The sequence below is a fragment of the Anopheles arabiensis genome, chromosome 2, assembly GCF_016920715.1.
Source record: "Anopheles arabiensis isolate DONGOLA chromosome 2, AaraD3, whole genome shotgun sequence".
In the NCBI taxonomy this organism is placed as follows: Eukaryota; Metazoa; Arthropoda; class Insecta; order Diptera; family Culicidae; genus Anopheles; species Anopheles arabiensis.
In genome coordinates, this window is record NC_053517.1 from 28,420,354 (window position 1) to 28,438,297 (window position 17,944).

Sequence of the window (17,944 nt, forward strand, 5' to 3'; positions counted from 1 at the left end):
AAACACTCGTAAGCAAAGGAGGGGAAGGAATAATTAAATCACGTATTCGGGAGATAGGCTCCGTCGCAGCGAGCGAGAGAAGAGCGAAACAAAAACAGAAGCAACAATACCATTCCCTTTTCGATGACGGTTTCACAAATTGCGATGAAACAGAACAAAAAAACATCAATATGAAGAGCGACAACCATCCGATGTGCCTGGTGCTCTGATGCTTGTGATTGTGCTTTTTTCCTGTCTTTCTTTCTTATATACTATTTTTACCCATTCACTGATTTAGCGTTACCTACGAATTGCGCACAAATTGTTTCCAAGCTAACGTGTCATCAAACGACGCTCAAGCATCAAATATTACTCCTTAAAGCTCAACAAATATAATGCATACAAACCAAACAATCTAAAGGCAACACATTTATAAACTCCCATACACCGAACCACATCTCATCCTCCTCCCAAGTCTGATTGTTTTCATAACAGACCCACAGACCGGAGTGTCCTTTCTAGTTCGCCCGCCAGCATAATCGCAAAGCGGATTATTATCTTTTCACTCACTGGTGTAAAAATAAACATTGTCTCAGGGTATGGTCGGCTTTGGTACACTTCTTGGAAATAAAGTCTAAAGCATGGGCACGGGATGGTTTCGATATCTTTCGGCGCTCGAGACCTGTTCGAGAGGCGCACTCGAAGCACATGGTTTATGGAGTGTGCCGCAAAAAAACTCAAGATAGCATGTTTATTTACTTAATACAAACACAAAACAGAAGGGAATGGGACGCAACGAACCGAAAAGAAAGGTAAAAGTGCTATCCTGCAAACCGTGCATGGTTTTTTAATTGAACTGAAAATTCCTTAAAATTTAGAACAAAACACCGTAACGCATACACAAGCGTGCAGACAGTAACACGAACATCACAGAAATATGCAACAACAAACATATGAACACAATGGGAATTTGTGGTGGAAACGCCACCAACAACGATTAATATAATACAACTAATCATTACATTTACAAACACACATAGGGAACGTGGTTCCGGAGCCCATTTTCATGTTGACATGACCAACAAACGCACCAACATAAAATAATGAATTTTACATCAAAATAATAAAAAAAACCACAGAAAAATTTATCTACCCATACAACCAACAACCATACCGTTCGCATGACTTCATCAAATAGAAATAAGCCACAACACCCCCATAAGTTGCTCAGCAAGTTCTTTTTTTCGCACCCCTTTATCCGCAACGTAACGAAACATTCACCATCAGCCAAAGCCACAAGCAAACGGGTAGTGGTTTTGTGCTCACTTCACCGTATAAACTACATGGAAGGATAGGCAAAAGCAACAAAATGTTTGAACTAAGCATAACCCTTCACTTTTCGAACAAGAGCGCAAAGAAGAAAACAGAAACCAGTGACCAAGAGAATTGCAAATACCATCCTCGTTTGATTCTAAGAAAGCAAATGTGTGTTAGTGTTTTTTCCTCTTCGTCTGTTCCTTCTATCTTCAGCAACTGACAGAGCACCAGCTAACACACGTTGACCTTTTTTCTGTATCTCTATCTCCCACAATTTACCACAAACCGGCGAAAGCTTTGATCGTGACTATTTTTTACAACTTGCATCACCGGGCGAACGGCCCTGGTTGGTAGTGAACGAAATGAAGCAGTAATTGTTGAACGTTGCTTTCCGCAGTTTGCGCAAAAGTCGTACAGGCACGAACAAGGAACATTTGTTGTTAAGGCACATCAGCCGATGCACCGAAAGTGGCATAACTAACGAAAAAAAAAAAACTATATTCACAACGCACTGTCAACCGATGATCGTCTGATGGACAAGACTGTCTGCTTTTGAACAGGAGCTTTTGCGACCACTCGTAAAGTTCTTGGTCGCAAAGTTCTTCGCAAAGACGGATCGATGTGCAGGAGGATGTGAAGCTGTTGCGCTGCATCGATCCCAACTCGTGTCCCAACGGGCTGCTGAGCAAGTATCAGGGCTGCATAGGCAGGTAGACACGTTTTCGGATCGTTGAGCCTACGGTGTCTATCTTGCCGGTTGCATCGTTAGCGGAAATAAATTATCGCTCAGTGAAGCGATACGCTCATTTGCGTTGCTAAATGCTGAACAGCTAACCGGGTTGTTCGGTTGCAATCTAGATAATGCAAAATTTGCTTTCTTTTGTGTATGCCATTCATTCAAATATTATAAACAATAGAGGAAAGGAAACGATGAAACCCAAACGATGAAATGCGCTTCGAAGAACAATGGTGATTTTGTTTTTGCTTTTGCAGAGTATAAAAATAGGGATTGTTTTGAAAATCATTCACCATGTAAAATGAGTACGCTTTTGATCAAAATCAAACTGCGTTAAGCGGCAGCAGCGTAAAAAAATAATCCGGCCGTGTAAGCAATCGTATTCATTCTAAATATTCTTACTTTGAGGTTTGAGCCAATTCTAAACAATTTGTGAAAATACTGGACCCTTTTCCCTTTTACGACCGTAGGCTGAAATTGTAGAGCAGTTTTCGAGCAGTACATTGTGGGACACATCTGTCAATCCCTGCATACAATTGTTCCAAATTGTACGTAGACCAGGTGGTCTCATAGCCTGTTTGTTATAACCAAATTTGAACGTCACTTTTTGACAGGACGGGTGAACACTTTTGCTCAAACAGGCTTTCTGGTAGTTTGAGGAATTCACAAAACACTCTTAAAATCTTCATTCTATATACTAAAAGTTCTTCAAACGCGTGCAATACTTAACATCCAATTTTGTTCCGATACAACATCTTCGATGAGGACACGTTGATTCTAGAGTCCTCCACCTGATCTCTTGCATGCACCTTGGGATAAATTAAAACCTTGTTTTGACATTTTTTCGAGCAGATACTCGAATCTAATTCTAGCTTTGTGGCTGACATTATCAAGGCTGAAAATGGCAGGCTAGTTTTATGTGTGATTTTGTATAGAGTGTTGACAAGGTTTTAGCCGTCAACTGTCACCTGTGAAGGGCCCCACTAAAAGAAATTGTATGTTATTTAAACAAATGAAATTCATTTTTATTACCAGCTTTGGAGCTTAACACAAGCAAAATGTACATCATCTAACAGGAAGCATCAATTTACAGTCTCTAGCCTTTTCCGTAAAGCTGCAAGGGATGCAGCCCTGCAAGGGATACAGCTGCACACAGTCACCATTTGCAGCAGCACTAACTGCAATAACAGTTTAAATATTAATAGCAACCAACCAACCAATGCAAAGCAATGTAACCACTGTCCCCGTTTTGTGCGGCGTGCATAGCCGTTAAACATTGAGCATCCACGTATTCGCTTATTTGGAATAGTTATAAAACTGAATTTCCATCACTTAACACGTCCACCGTGCCCATCTACCGGGATCTCGCCGGTTCCGGTCAATTAATTACGCAACGGAGCTTTTATCGTTCGGTTTGAAGCGGCTTTAGCCTTTCCCAACTGTACTGTTATGCTAGAAACGGGAGGGAAAATGGTGAGGTCGCTAATGTTCTGCTAAGTGCTCACAAAAAGGTGACGCTTTGCAGGATCTAACCGTTTGCTAATCCTAATGGATTAAATGAACGCGTGTATTTTTTTTAAATGGACTTCTAGCAGCGCTACGCTAATGAACTGATGTGCCGTTTTGCAGCAGGCATTAAAGGAACGGGGGTTTAATGCAAACAAAATGGGTGGGAACGGGAAAGTGTGAATTAAGGGTGTAGCTAATCATTTGCCAAAAGCGGCACAGCTAAAGCAGTGTGTCGTAAGCTAACGAAACGAACAAACCAGCCTATATCTAGTGACTGTGTACCTAGGGTGATGCAAACAAACAGCTAGTAGGAACAAAAAGCTAGAAATAAAGAGAGAGAGGGCAAGAGAGAGAGAGCTAAGAAGCTAGCATTCCAGGCTGGTGAAAAGCGAAGCAAGCAGAAATAGACAAACAATGACACAAGCGAGTGTTGCAGAGCGGCGTGCAGTAGCAACACGGAACGGAACGCAATGGTTGGATGCGGCAAGGCAAAGCAAGGCAAATGCGTCGTTTAGATAGCAGAAGAGGAGGAAGAAGAAGTAGAAGCAGAAGAAGACTATCGGACTGACCTTCTCCACATCCGACGCTGGAGCAGCGCGAATGCCGGCAGCCGGGCGGCACCGGGCTGGGCACGGCCAGCCGGTTTCCTCCCGCGCCCCCGGCACCGGTCGAGACGGTGGGAGAGGGTGGGCCAAAGTCGCACGCCCCGCCACAGGACGACACCTGCACGGAGGGCCCGGAGCGCCGCAGCCCGTACCGCTTCAGATGGTTCCAGAGGCATTTGATCTTGCGGAACTTGTGGTGCCGGCAGGAGGCCGCCCCGGACCCATCGTCCTGGTGGCGGCCCCCGCCCCCATAGCAGCAGCCGGGCTGGTTCGCGTACCGTTGCTGCGGCTGATGCTGCTGTTGCTGCTGCTGCTGCTGCTGCTGCTGGTGTTGGTGGTCGTGTTGGTGTTGGTAGTTCCGGTGCTGTTGCGCTGCTGTTGCGCAGCAACCGTCCTCCTCCAGGTCCGTGTCGGTATCGTTGGCGTGCACCACATTGTCGTTGTTGATCACAATGCAAATGGCACCGCGGCGCTGATGCTTTTGGCTTGAGCCTGGTGCCAAGGTGTCGGTCGGGCGGTTGTGTGTAATAGGGATGCGTGTGATGATTGAATTTGGGGTTTAAGAACATTGGTTCATGTTTTTGTTGTTTTCGTTTTGATGTTGTTCAGCATTTACGTTTCCGGGAATGGTGGAGGAGGGGAGGAACGATGGGCGAGGAAGAGAACAGTGCACTCCAGATGGCAAAAGTACCACAAACAAACGATGGCTCGAAAAGGCTCGAGCAAGACAGTATGCAACAGGGCGATAGGGCGTAGGGTAGAGCCGAATTACGAAAGAGAATAATAGACAGAAGAGAGAGAGAGAGAGAGAGAGAGAGAGAGAGAGACAGAGAAAAAGGAATAGACCAAACAAGTGTACAAAGAGAGATATTAAATGTTGCAAACAGGAGAAGGAAACATCATTTAGAGTGATTGAAATAGAGAAGAAAAAAACCGACATTAAATTTGGAAAAAGTTGCGTTCCGGTCCCACTGGATCTGCCAAATGTGTGGGGTCGCTGCGTGTGTATGTTCTATCGAAACCCTCCAACCGAAAGCTTCTCAATTACCGTCAGATTCGTCAGCGCTCCTACTTCCTAAAAGACCTTTCTTCTCCTCACTCCACTCGCACACCTACACCAAGGCAAAAGGAAAACCGAGCAAATGGGAATTGGATGCTTTACGCCGCTTCCGGGCATCACTTGCTAATGGGCTTCATCGGATGGGCAAATCAATCAACAATTGAACCGAACCGTGTCACACATTTTGGCATCACAGGGGTTTTTTTTTTCCTTTGCCTGTGTATGTTTATATGCGAGTATGGGTGTGTTTGCCTGCGTGGCAGCACACCCGCTCGATGTTGGTTTTGCATTTTCATCCCGCTTTTATGTTGTGGCGATGCGTTGGAAGCGGGTAAGGTTTCGGGCAAAGGCACTCACAAAAGGCATGCTTTCAGAGATCTGTGTTGTCTGCTGTTGTGTACTGCTTTTGCAAATCCATTGAAAGCATCCATCAGGCAGAGTGCGATAACAATGGACAGTGGACCGTGCGCACCGCGGGGAGTGTCGCCGTGTTGGTGGTTGACGGAGCTCGATCACACACATGCCACACGCACTGCCGGGCTTTATGGTATGAAAAGAAAACCCCCCATTTGCTACCCCGGTTTGGTGTGGTTGTTGTCGGAGATAACATAAAAGCTACACCAAAAAGGAGGTGAATTTAAGAGATCACCAATGGCGATTGTACTTGCGGTGGGGAAAGAGCCAAACACTGCTTTCGTTTTGTTGCTGTTTGATCGGCACCACACAATGGTTTAATCGTAAAGGAATGCATTTTAACGAACTTTTTGATTAATGTTGGTTTGGCGGTTGATTATTTCTGACATGCTTTGGACCTCGTGTACCCTTACGTTACGTTGCGTCCTGTCACTCACGATATATCCTCTTATCAATGATTACTGTGTATGTGTTTTAATTCGTTCCACCACCACATTCCCCTTCTCTCACGGGTATCGGGGTTGAGGTTTGCATTTCCATTGAAGCTGGGCAGCTGACAGTGTTACCTATGTATTTAACTTTCCGCTTCATAGAAATGCAACGTCCTCCCGGACGTACTTCCCGCGACTCCGGTGCCCAGTGCACCAAAAAAAGGTTGATGACATTGACGAGGGACCGACAGCACTTAGGGCACTGTTGAAAAGCAACATCATAAATCCATTTTCACTGCAGAATGGTTTGTGTGGGAATTGGTTGTACATTGACATTGGCTAGCGGCTGACCGAAATGGTTTTTTGTTACTTTATTTACCGTTCTAGCCGAGGGTGCGATGGTCGCAGGTGTAAAATCTAAACGAGGGAGTAATGCTGCCGGTTGAGCCTCGGATTCGAAGTAAGACATTGCGGTCGGTTAGCTGCCTCGTGCGTCGCTGATTGCTTATCACAGAGAAGATACGTTTTCTATTCTGCTTAAAGCTCAAACAGAAAGGGAAAGTCAAGTTTAGAAAAGTATTCTTCATGGCAGCAGATGGGAATTAAGAAGCAGTTGACCACAAGGATAGACAAGAGGTGTTTTGCAAAAATGATTCCATCATAATAATAACCTTCACCGAAGCGGTAAAAAGAGACGGACGAGAATCTAATCTACTCTCCATCCAAACAAGCAGCGCTTAAATCTGCTTTCACTCATTACTCGAAGCGAATGGGCTCAGCATCATCTGCTTAACACGCTCAAGTGGGATAATATTAGCTTGTACAATTTAAATACACCAACAGGTATAGTAATTGTTTTGTTTGCAGCTACAGAAATGAGAGTTATGTTGCGCACATACACACACATTTCTCCCGAATAAAGCACGAAATGAGCGATAAACAAAGAAAAAACCCTGTAAATCTCTGCTTAAAATGTAGGCCATTGGATGTACCGAGAAACGCTCTCGAAACGCTTCCACAAAAAAAAAAAAAACGCCCCGCAAAGCAACGAAGTCAGCGTTCTGCATAACGAACGCTCATTAAATGCTGGCGATGATTTAATCCTCTACCATGGAGCAACTTTTTAATCAACTTTCTACAACTTTCCCCGGGTGTAGAAAGATCTCGTCAGCTATTTTCGCGGGCGAGAAACAGGGACAACACACAACACAACAAGCACGAAAAAAAGATAGCACGATGAACGAAAGAGAGAAAAAAGCGGATCCCCGTGTCGTAGGACAATCCGCTCGTAACTCCGCCACAGGGGTTTGCGCTTTAGTACACGATGGTCATTTGGGAATTTATTTGTCGCTGAGCTGTAGGCAAACTTTTAAAACCCATGTAGCGTGGGGAGCTGCTAGTTGGTGTGAATCAAAACGAAACAAAGTGATGGAGAATAAAAACAAGGTATTATAAAACGCCAAAACTGTATCCAAATTTGATTTTGAGCGGCACACGATGGAGACGCCTGGTAGATTGAGCGATGGAGGCGCCCAGTGCGCGGTGTGCGTTGAACAATAACTTGAGTAAATCGGTTCGTAATCCGATTTACAGATCGGAAAAAAAAAAAAGAAAAAAAGTTACTCCTCCAATCCCACCCAATCAGTGGATGTGCTGGGGGGAGTGTGGTGCTATTGAATTCAAATTTGCTGAACAAGTTGCGGTGTGAAAAATAATCATGGTAAGCACATTTTACCGTTCTCCCGCCATCGGGCACTCGCTTAAACTTTAATTAACGACTAACTTTTTCCCATCAACAGGCAGAAATTGAGTGTCCCGAAATAGAACCGTTGCCGAAAGCAGGTTATTTTAAAACCATTGCTTACGTAAGAAATTAATTATCTTTCATGATTACCACCATGCAGTAAGGTGGCACGCGCCCCAGCACTATGCTCTTAGCCTGGTGTCGCGGTGCGTTTTATCGTGCCATGCGGCTTTTTTTTTCGATACCAAAATTCATCGACCACGCACGCAAGGACGCGTAATTAAATTCTCCATAAGTTGCCCTGAATGGTTTGTCCTTGCTTGAAATGATTCCGCGCAGCGAATGGAACCAAACCGATCGAAGCAATGGCCGGCACGTGGGCTACGGTAGAATTTGATCATCGTCTCCATTTTTGCTTCGTTTGTTGAATGCGGCTCGTTTCTTGTTATTCATGTTCGTTCAGATTTGGGCTGTCTGGTCACTAGGGACAAGCTGTGTGGATTTTTTGTTTGTCTGCTGCTGCTCCTGGAACAGCTGTGAATTGGGACCAACTTCATAATTCCACCTTGAGGCTGTACGTGGCAGCATTCCACAAGCGCCATCGAGACGCTGGTGAGCGTTGTAGGTGTCGCGGAATGTTTGAGCGCCAGAGAAATACAAAACTAACACCTGCGTTTATCTAAACAAAAACAACAAAGAAACAGACACACAGACTCACACCAAGACGCATTAACCAACACACAAAATAGAGCGGAAAGAGAAGTGTCAGGTGCACGAGGAAGGTATAGAATACACAATGCCTAACGAGCACGGTGAGAGTTGTTCTAGGACGATCATTTCAAACCCACACACACTCATACACAGCCGAGGAAGGGAAAGAGAACAACAAACACACACACAGAAGGTTCACACAGCGCGTGGAAGATAGTCACGGGGAAATACAAACAGGCAGAGAAGATTTTAGAGTTTTTGGACGAAGCAAAACATACAGCGACGTGTATCAGAGCATTAATTTGTACTCGGGCTTTAAACCACACAGATGTGCCGCTTTAAAAAAAAAGCCTGCTGCTAAGAAGACAATCTTTGGAGGGTTTTTTATACACACAACATTAAATATGGAATTAGATACATCGTGGTAATAATTGACACAAACATACTGAAACCTATCGGGACCGGAACGCCAATGGATCATTTTACAATGCAATACCTGGTTTAGATACAAAATTCTAACAATTATCATTGCAAGGGAAAACAGACACACACACACACTTACGCACGCATCGTAGCAGAGTTGGTGGGCTTGTTGTTGTTTTGTAATTTATTTACTATAAATATTAAATATTTTATTTAAACAAATTGATTAAACTTCACAACACTTTATTACAAAATTAATGCCTTTCTTTACCATCCATCCTCTAGCAACAATCGTGCATGAGTGTGTGCCGTGTACCGGATAACAAAAGAAAAACGATATGCCTACTTCAATCGAAACGAGGAAGGGGACCATCGATACACCGACATTGGATTAAAAAAACACACACGCCAAGAGGACAGAGACGTCGAACGCGCCCGGGATGAATGTATGAGGAAATAAGGTGCAAATGAGAGTGCGCAGATGTCCGGTGTGTGCGTGTGAGAGTAGTTGTGTGCTGTGCTAAACGTGGTTGCGATGGACGCAAAAGGCTAAAACACACAAAAGCGCTACTCACTCGTGGAGCTGTTCGAGCGTCCGCCAGCGGTCGCAGTGCCTCCACCACTGCCGTTGCGGTTGTTCAGCTGAAAGCTCGCGTCGTCGTCCGGATTGTCGCCCGCCTGGAAGTTGATCACGTTGATGTTGTACGTCACCGTGGAGGACTGGCGCTTGCGGCCGAGCCGTGGATGATGCTGCGGCGACGGCGTCATGATCGATGGGGCCCGCGACGGCGTGACCGTGCGCGAGGTGGGCGAAACCGTCGCCCCGGTATGGCTGTTGTCGATCACGATGTCGGGATTGTCCGCCAGCATCATCATCATCTCGCTCGCGATGTCGATCGTGGTGACGGTGGCCGGTGCCGACGTCGGCACCTTCGGCAGCTTCTCCTTCGGGCTCGTCGCGACCAGATCGAGCGAGATGGTCGACGCCTCGCTGAGCTGAATGTTGACCGGGCTGCAGCGTGCGTTGAGCGACACGTTCAGCGCGGTGGAGAGTTGATTGTCGGGACCGGCCGGGGGCTTCACCGATCGCACACCGTCCTCACCGGCCGGCCCGTTGATCGTCGATATGAGGTCGATCACTTTCGCTCCCTCCGCCGATGGTTCGGATGTACCGTCGCCCCGGTCGGTCACCTTCAGGCTGGACGCTTTGATCAGCGCACCCTCGTCCGCCACCAGCTCCTTCACGGTGGGACTGTTCAGGGCGGGCCGCGAGCCCGTAAACCCATGGTCAAAGCAGCCGATCAAGATGTCCGGTGTACCCATCGTACCGGACCCGATGACGCTTTCCGTACCGCCGTCGACGCCACCTGCCAGCCCAACTGCTGCCGGCGATGCACCACCGGTCTCCGACGCTCCACCATTTCCCTCGCCGTTTAGCACGATCTTAAAGATACCGTCCCGGGCCACCTCACTGCCGACGAGATTCTTGAAGCACCGGCGAGCGACTCCCTCGTCCTGCTGCTGCTGCTTCTGCAGCCCGACGCTAAAGTCCGAATCGCTCAGGGCGTACATCAGCTCCTTCTCGTCCTTGTTGCAGTTCTTCAGGCTGTTGGTGTTTTTGCCCAGCTTCTGCCGCTGCTTCTCGATCATCGTGAGAAAGTCGGACTCGCTCGCCGCTATCTGGTGCCGCTTGTGCGTGTTCATCTCCTTCTCCGAGTCTCCTCCTTTGTTCAGCGACGAGGCCACATTGATCAGATCCAGTATGTTGTTGTTCGAGCGGTTGTCGTTGTTTTTGTTGTTCCGCTCGACCGATCGGTTGTTGTTCAGCTGGTTGCCAGCGATGGCGCTGGCACTGCCCGTCACTGCACCCACCGTACCGCTACCACCACCACCACCACCGCCGCTGCCTCCCGTTCCACCTGCCCCACCCTTGATGTACGTCTTCAGCAAACTGTTGCGCGAGAAGAAGGGCTGGAAGAAGTTGATCTGCCGGAAGCTGTCTTTGCGCGAGGCGCGACGTTGCTGCTGATCGTTTGGCTGTTGCTTCTGCTGCTGCTGCAGCTGCTGTGCCTCTTTTATGTGTATCGGTTCCGAGCCGGAGTAGCGCAGATTGTTCTCGTAGTGCAGCGGAAAGATGGACGACACGCTGTCGGACGCTTTGATTTTGCCCTCGCCTTTGTACTCGAGATCGCGCAGATCGATCGAACTGCGGCTCAGGCGGCGGGGCGGCGAGGACGGAACCAGAAAGTCGTCGTCGGTGTTGGCAACGACCGTCGGCACTATTGGCACCTGCAGCTGGAAGGTGGAAAGGGAGGAAGAAATTAAAGCGATTGGTTGAGGCAGAGGAGAGTAAAAATTCTTAATACCATTTACTATTGCAATCATTATCGAAAGTTAATTAGTGTCTTTAACAGCTACCTGTACCTCTAAAGCATACATAGCGATGCTTTTCTGCACACTCCAAAGCTAATTTAACGCATTAACAGCTTCTGTTTCGTGTATCGTCAGAAGCTCCACCGATACAAACGATAACTCTTCCCCAGAGCAACCATTATCGCCATAAGGTGCTTCTATCGCTAGAACCGTGGCCTCGAAATAAGGATTATCGAAACCTATTCTGCCAAGGGAAACGTAGTCTTCCATCCTTCTCTTCCAACCACCGCACAACCATTCACAGCTTATCGGTTGGCTGGCAAGGTTATTCGCTAAGCTCCCCTCCAAGTATCATTCAACTCGGTTCACAACCATGGGTGAATTTTCTCACCAATCAAAACTACCACACCCAACACCTTGCCAGCCGGAAATGGAAGAGCGGAGCATCCGGTGGGCTCCGGTGGGAGGGCCAAACGTTTATTGTCCGCAGATCTCCACCATTACGAAGATTACCGGTTATTGAATGGGGAGAAATCTGATCTGCCCCGTCTGATCTGCCCCAGCCGTCCCGAAAAAGGGGTGGCTCGGATTTCACACAGACGGTTGTGTCTTATCTGGAGCGTACCAGCAGCTGCTATCCGCATTGCTTGCTAGCGCACGGTGGAAACAACGGACCTCGCAAGAAGCAAGATTGTTAATCTTTAATAACGATTATTATCCACGGCGGGTATAATCGTTTTCCCACACCTCGCCCCGACGCTGTCATTATCCCAGTCAGAGCTAGCCAGTCGATAAAACGATGCGTTGCGTGGCCGAAACCGGAGAGTGTGGGAAAGGGCAATATTGAGGAAGGAAATCTTATCATCACCACAACGTACCACAACGCACACACACACACGCGCGCGTGCATGTCTAGAAAATGTGTGTAGCATAGTTGTGAGTCTCATTTTCACCTCATATCAAGTGAGGAGAGGTTAAAGTTCACATCAGATGCGTGCTACATTGTATAATCTTATTACGTTGCGCGTGTCCATTGATTGAGTCTTAGCGATTTTAATCAACACAAGTATACTCTCGGTCATTGTGAGCGACTTGTGGCGTGAAATAGTCAATGATTATTACTCTTGTGCTTGATTTTTTCCGCAATAAATCCACCATCTTTTTATCCGAACCCATCGCGTTCAAGCTCATGAGCGAATGTCGAGATTTATCTTTTCTCCTTCAAGCCTTATAACTGTCACCATAACAGTATGCCTTTTTTCTCTCTAGTCTTCTCTCTCTCTCTCTCTCACTCTCTATATCTCTCTCTCTCTTCATCGAACAGCCAAGCGCCGCCTCTCGGGACGGCACAACTTGACGCAACGGCGTAAAGGAGAGGAGAAGCGTACAGTAATTTAAATTTTATCAGCTTCCCCCCCCTCCCCTCCCCCCATCCGGACGATTCATGTCCCCATAGTCCGGCGCTGGGCTTGAATCGTTCCGGAATGGCATCCGGCAGAACGATGCCAGCAATCGTCGTACGTGATTCTTGTTTATGGCTTCTCATTTATTTCCTTTCCAACCGCCGGCTGGCCACCGCCGTGCTCCTTAGCACCTATGGGGACCTTCGGGGGGGGGGGGGGGGGGTATGAGTACTCCAATGCCACACTTCTTCGACCCAGCCATCCGTAGCAGTGCTCGGTAGCATGGTTGGGACGGGCTGTTGGACCTGAATCGCTTTCCATCGCTGGAACATATTTGATGCTGCAGCAAGCGTATGAAACGACCGTGAATTGAAGGGCAAAACATGTCCTTCACGTGAGCGATGGTTCGATATCATCCCATTCCTGATCCCGTGACATTGTAAGCGTTTGCCATGATCACAATGGTTGTTTTTAACGATCGCAAAATGATCTCGTTTGATGGATGGTATGGCTTCTTAAACGCATATTTCAGAGAAATGCATCTATTCATTTGGTTAATGCTTCTTAAATCCTTAATCGGCTTACATTATTATGCAGATATTCTTAGCAAAAACAAAATGATTAGGTATGGCTTCTTAAAGTATGGCAAAATACTAGTGAAGCCTGCTTCAATGTACATTTGTGTGTAGTGCGTTCAGTTTCCAAGTAAAGCGTAAGTAGAATTTGCGTTGTATTATGCATGCAATTTAAAGCACATGCAAATAAAAACTGCCCCAAAGCTCGGTGAAGTACGCAGAAAACATTTATTTTTGCGTGGCGCTATGTACGGGCACAAGGAGAATACATCAACATATTTTTGGCCCGTTATGGCTCACGAACTTGCTCACACAGCCGGCGAGGAACGAAAATCCATTCCCATAAATCAACCAGTTCATGTGTTTTTCGATTGTCGTTGCCACTACCACCACTGCCACCGTCCCGTGATCAATATCACGAATGCTTAATGGTAGCATTTGCACTTGACTTGAACCGTACCGAGCGCAACCACCCTATCCCCTCGGCGGCCTCAACCCGGGACGAGTTGTTTGTTGTTGTTTTCCATTCCATCGCTACTTCTCCGAAAACGTAATGCACACGTAATGTATTCCATTCTTAGCCTCACTGGCCAGCGCGAACGTTGAGTTACATGTTTGTTGAAATCGGGTCCATTTTTAGCATTTCCTGCATTTTCCCGTTTTTCTTCGCTCGACTTTTGCCCTCGCTGTGGGGGTTGGAGAGAACAAAACCGAAAACAAAAAAACAGTAGACCGAATCGAAAATCAAGGTAGGTAGGTGCTTAACAGTTTGTTCGCAATTCAATTGTAAGCAACAGACGGCCAGAGTACAAAAATAGACTAAACCAAAACAAGAAGGAAAAAAAAACAAAGCAGGAAACGAGTGGCCAAATATATATGGCCGGCGCAGGTATATTTCACCGCCAAAGGGAAATCAAATAAAAGCGAAAACGTTTCACTGGCATGCAAGGGCCCCACAGGCCCACGCGATCAACCTTCTGCGCTGTTTTTTCACCCTCTCCCCGGATTGGAGCGGTAGCCTTTCGATGGGGGATAGTTCTTTGCTCCATTTACAACGCCGATTAGCCCTGCTCGCTGATGGTGCTGGCTTCCGACCATAAACAAAAGCCGTTCCGAAAAGCTAGCTCCGGGGCAGGGTAAGCCCACCCTTACAATGCCGGACACACATTTATTTTTATCCCTTTTCTACGTCCCCTGGACGTAGGCGGGGGAAGGTGTAGTGCGTCCGAGGTCAGCGTGGAAGCCGGAGCGTGGAATGTTATTGATTCTACTGTGCTCGGCCGTCCTGATGGAGGCGCCCAGTGATGGAGTGACTCATTCACATCTGTCGTCAGATTCTATTTCGGGAGCGGTTGCGTGCCGGCAACCATTCACTCGCACACAGACACACACAGACACACACATACAATTGATAAACTTGCTGGTGTCGGTAATGAATTGATGTACGATTTGTCACACACTCACACACGAGCCAAATCACGGCCGGTGGCTGCCACTCGATAGCGTGTGGAGCGCGATAAGCTCATCGCATCTGTCACGACTGTTATGTGAATCTTTTCTCCCTCGACTAGATGATTAAAGCAGACATGTCAAATATGCGGCCCGGGATGGCTTTTTATCCGGCCCTGGAAGAAGTTTGCCAATCAATTGCATGAAACAGGAAAAATTGTAAATTATGAGACGAAAAAAACGATAGCGCCAATTTTGTTTCGTTTTTGGATGAAAGTCTCAACAATTAGTCTTTGTTGTTCGAGTAATTTACTTATAAGTCACTATTGGTAAAATACCCGAGAAGATGGCATGTAGCGCGTGTTTTTTACTACAAGTGGTGGCAAGCTAAAGGCGTATTTCTCATATTTTCACCCATTTTTTACTTTAAGGATTTTTAGACTGTTTGGACAGAAACTACGTATTGAAATATCGCTTTCTTCACTTCATTGACGAAGGTACGCTTTAGCCATGCTTCGTCGAAAATCGGGCTGATATCTTTACAAATTTAGAATAGCCAAACATATAAAAAAGCAGAGAATTGTTGTTATGGTCTTATTAAATGACCTAAATTCCGAACATAGATAAAATTCACTACGCTACGCTCGGTTTTCCATGAGGGTTTGTAGATACTGGTCTGAGTTTTTGCCCTTGCCTAGCCGAAGATCACTCTGCCGTTTTAGTCAATACTTGATTAGAATTTTTAAAAATAAAGTTAAAGGATCCTCCACATACACCGCATCTTTGATGATTGGTTTTGTTAAGCTTTTAATAAATCCGACTCACGACCCATAACGAGTTTGATATCACTGAAAGCATGGTGTACATTGATGGGGTTTGTTTAAAAACATCAGTACAGTCACTGGTAATAAGTTATTTTCTCTTAATTGCATGGCTGTTGTGCCTTCTTCACAATAAGCATCAAACTAAATTAAACTTGACCGGCGGCTTCATATTCTTTCACTTCGTTTTAAAACACCACTTGAACTACAAACTACCACTTTCAAGCTCTCGACTGCAAGCAATTGAAAAGCAAAGGGTTCAATCCTACACTCTACCTTTCTTCTTCGCAATTAAGCAATGAAGCAATTTAATATCTTCCGCTTTTTTCCACTTCACAACAGCACAACAACGGGCGCATTGTTCCGTTCGCAATCGCTCCTTCCCCTGCACTGTAGATGACCGGCAGTGCCCACTATCAGGGCGTCTACAGGGCATCAATTTTCATCATTTAAAAGCTCATTAATTTTATCCTTCCTCCCACCCACTTGGTGGGTCCCGACAGGCACCAGTGTCGGGAAACCCCATTCGTTTTACAATTTACTCCTTTCAGCTCCTTTGCGATCGGAAGCAAGCGCCAAACGGACAGCATACGACCACGCCACACGGGCACAGTGTGAGGGGCTATAATTTGGCAATTAATTAGCCACGAAACATTAGCGGCCCTACCAAAAAGGAGTCCCGCGTCCCAAAAAATCCGGGTGAGAAACCGGCACGCAAGAGGGCGAGATGGTAACCGACTCGCTAACGGATTGCACACTCAACTAGTACTCACGTCAAGATCGCTCAGCTCGCTGTGCGTGTCGTGCTGGATGTCTTTGATATCGATGCCGAGATCGCAGTCGCTCGCACGCAAATGGTGATTCCGGTGGTGCAGATGCTGATGGTGGTGGTTGTGATGGTGGTGGTTCGCGTGCAGCGTGTTGGACGCGTTGTTGATCTGCACGCTGTTCAACAGTATGTTGGAGCTGGTGCGGCTCAGTGCCTTTCGCTGCCGGACCGCTTCCCTGCACAAAACAGACAGAGGTGAGCTTCGGTAAAAAGTATGAAGTAGCCGGTCTACTCACTTGTAGATGCGGTAGTACATCGTCACCATCACGATGCCCGGTATCCAGAAGCTGATCGAGCTGGAAATGATTGCGTAGGATTTATTTACAACGAATATACACAGGTCCGGGTTAATCTTGAGCGCCGCCAGATGCTCGGCCGTCGTGTACCAGCCGAGAAAGATGGGCGTGAAGGAGATCAGGGCCGGCAGGACCCACACGTTCGCCAGCATGAAGAAAACGGTCCGCTGCGTCATGTACAGCGGGTACTCGAGCGGACGTACGATGGCGAAGTATCTGCGCGTAATGGGAAGAAGCAGAGAAGTAAATGCGGAAAGGAGAAAATATATTCAATTATCTTCCTTTGCTAACGAATGTTTAGAAAATATCATCATTTATCCAACACCAAAGCGACCCTTACGGCTGAATAGGATTTATATCCTTATTCACGTTGCTAACCACCAGCAACAATTAGGGGTGTTTGGTTTGCCTACTTTCTCGCACCATCATTAACCTGACCGGGTAATTTAATGAGCCTCATATTTAGCTTGAAATATAGACCACAAGTTTACCGAATAAAATATTTGATCATCTTAATTTTTCTTTACCGGAGCAGCGTCTTTTTCTCCCCTCGCTCCCTTCCTTCCATGCGCTCCAGTCAACTACATGATACAAGTATGATTGCTATATCAATCATCTTTCACATTCATTTTGTCGGCTCATTTGTGCTGCTATGTGAGGAGGAAGAAGAATGTGAAAATTCACGACGGAAGTTATAAGTGAAGTTGGAAAACTTCACGCTACACCAGTACCGTGTTTGGGCGATGCGTCGGACGGCGCACCGTGTCTGTCTGCTCATTTGCTCGTCCATTCATCATAATTTTGCCATCCATCTTCGGTGCAGATTATGCTGCGCCGTCCTCCCTGCAGAGCTTTTTTACTGACTTGTGAGGGGAAAACGAGATGTGGTGGAAGAGTAATTCGAAATAGGATGAAGCAAAGAAAACGAGATCTTCTTTTTATCCCTGGCAGCGGGAGCGGGGAGCTGCTCGAATCGATGAAGAGTATAGCAAAAAGGAGAAGTAGCAACAACAAAAAGCGACAACTCTGAAAGAGTTCCAAGAAGGACACAACTATGTTCCAGTAGTTACGCAACAAGGCAGCAAAAAGAAGAGCAAAACAAAATGCTCCCCCGACCATTTGCCCGGCAAAGCTAATTAATAGTTCAGTCTTATCATCATTTGTCGGTACCGGGGGAGTATACTTCCCATCCGTTCTCGCATCATAAAGAAGCAAGGTAAGGGGAAAAATTTATCGTTAGAATGAGAAAAGTTTTTATGCAGCTAGGTG

At 46.5% G+C, this 17,944-nt stretch overlaps 1 protein-coding gene across 6 annotated transcripts in view; it reads right to left on the reverse strand.

Moving 5' to 3' along the window:
- Window positions 1-17,944, reverse strand: part of LOC120894138 (octopamine receptor beta-3R-like) — a 60,801-nt gene that overhangs the window by 8,905 nt on the left and 33,952 nt on the right. For 4 of the 6 annotated variants that reach the window (XM_040296540.1, XM_040296538.1, XM_040296536.1 and 1 more), the window contains 4 exons: window positions 16,616-16,891; window positions 16,324-16,555; window positions 9,505-11,224; window positions 4,111-4,638 (listed from right to left, as the gene is read on the reverse strand). In XM_040296540.1, the coding sequence (XP_040152474.1) occupies window positions 4,111-4,638; window positions 9,505-11,224; window positions 16,324-16,555; window positions 16,616-16,891 (2,756 nt within the window). The remainder of the gene's footprint in view (window positions 1-4,110; window positions 4,639-9,504; window positions 11,225-16,323; window positions 16,556-16,615; window positions 16,892-17,944) is intronic. The other 2 variants (XM_040296541.1, XM_040296542.1) reach the window with 2 other exon arrangements.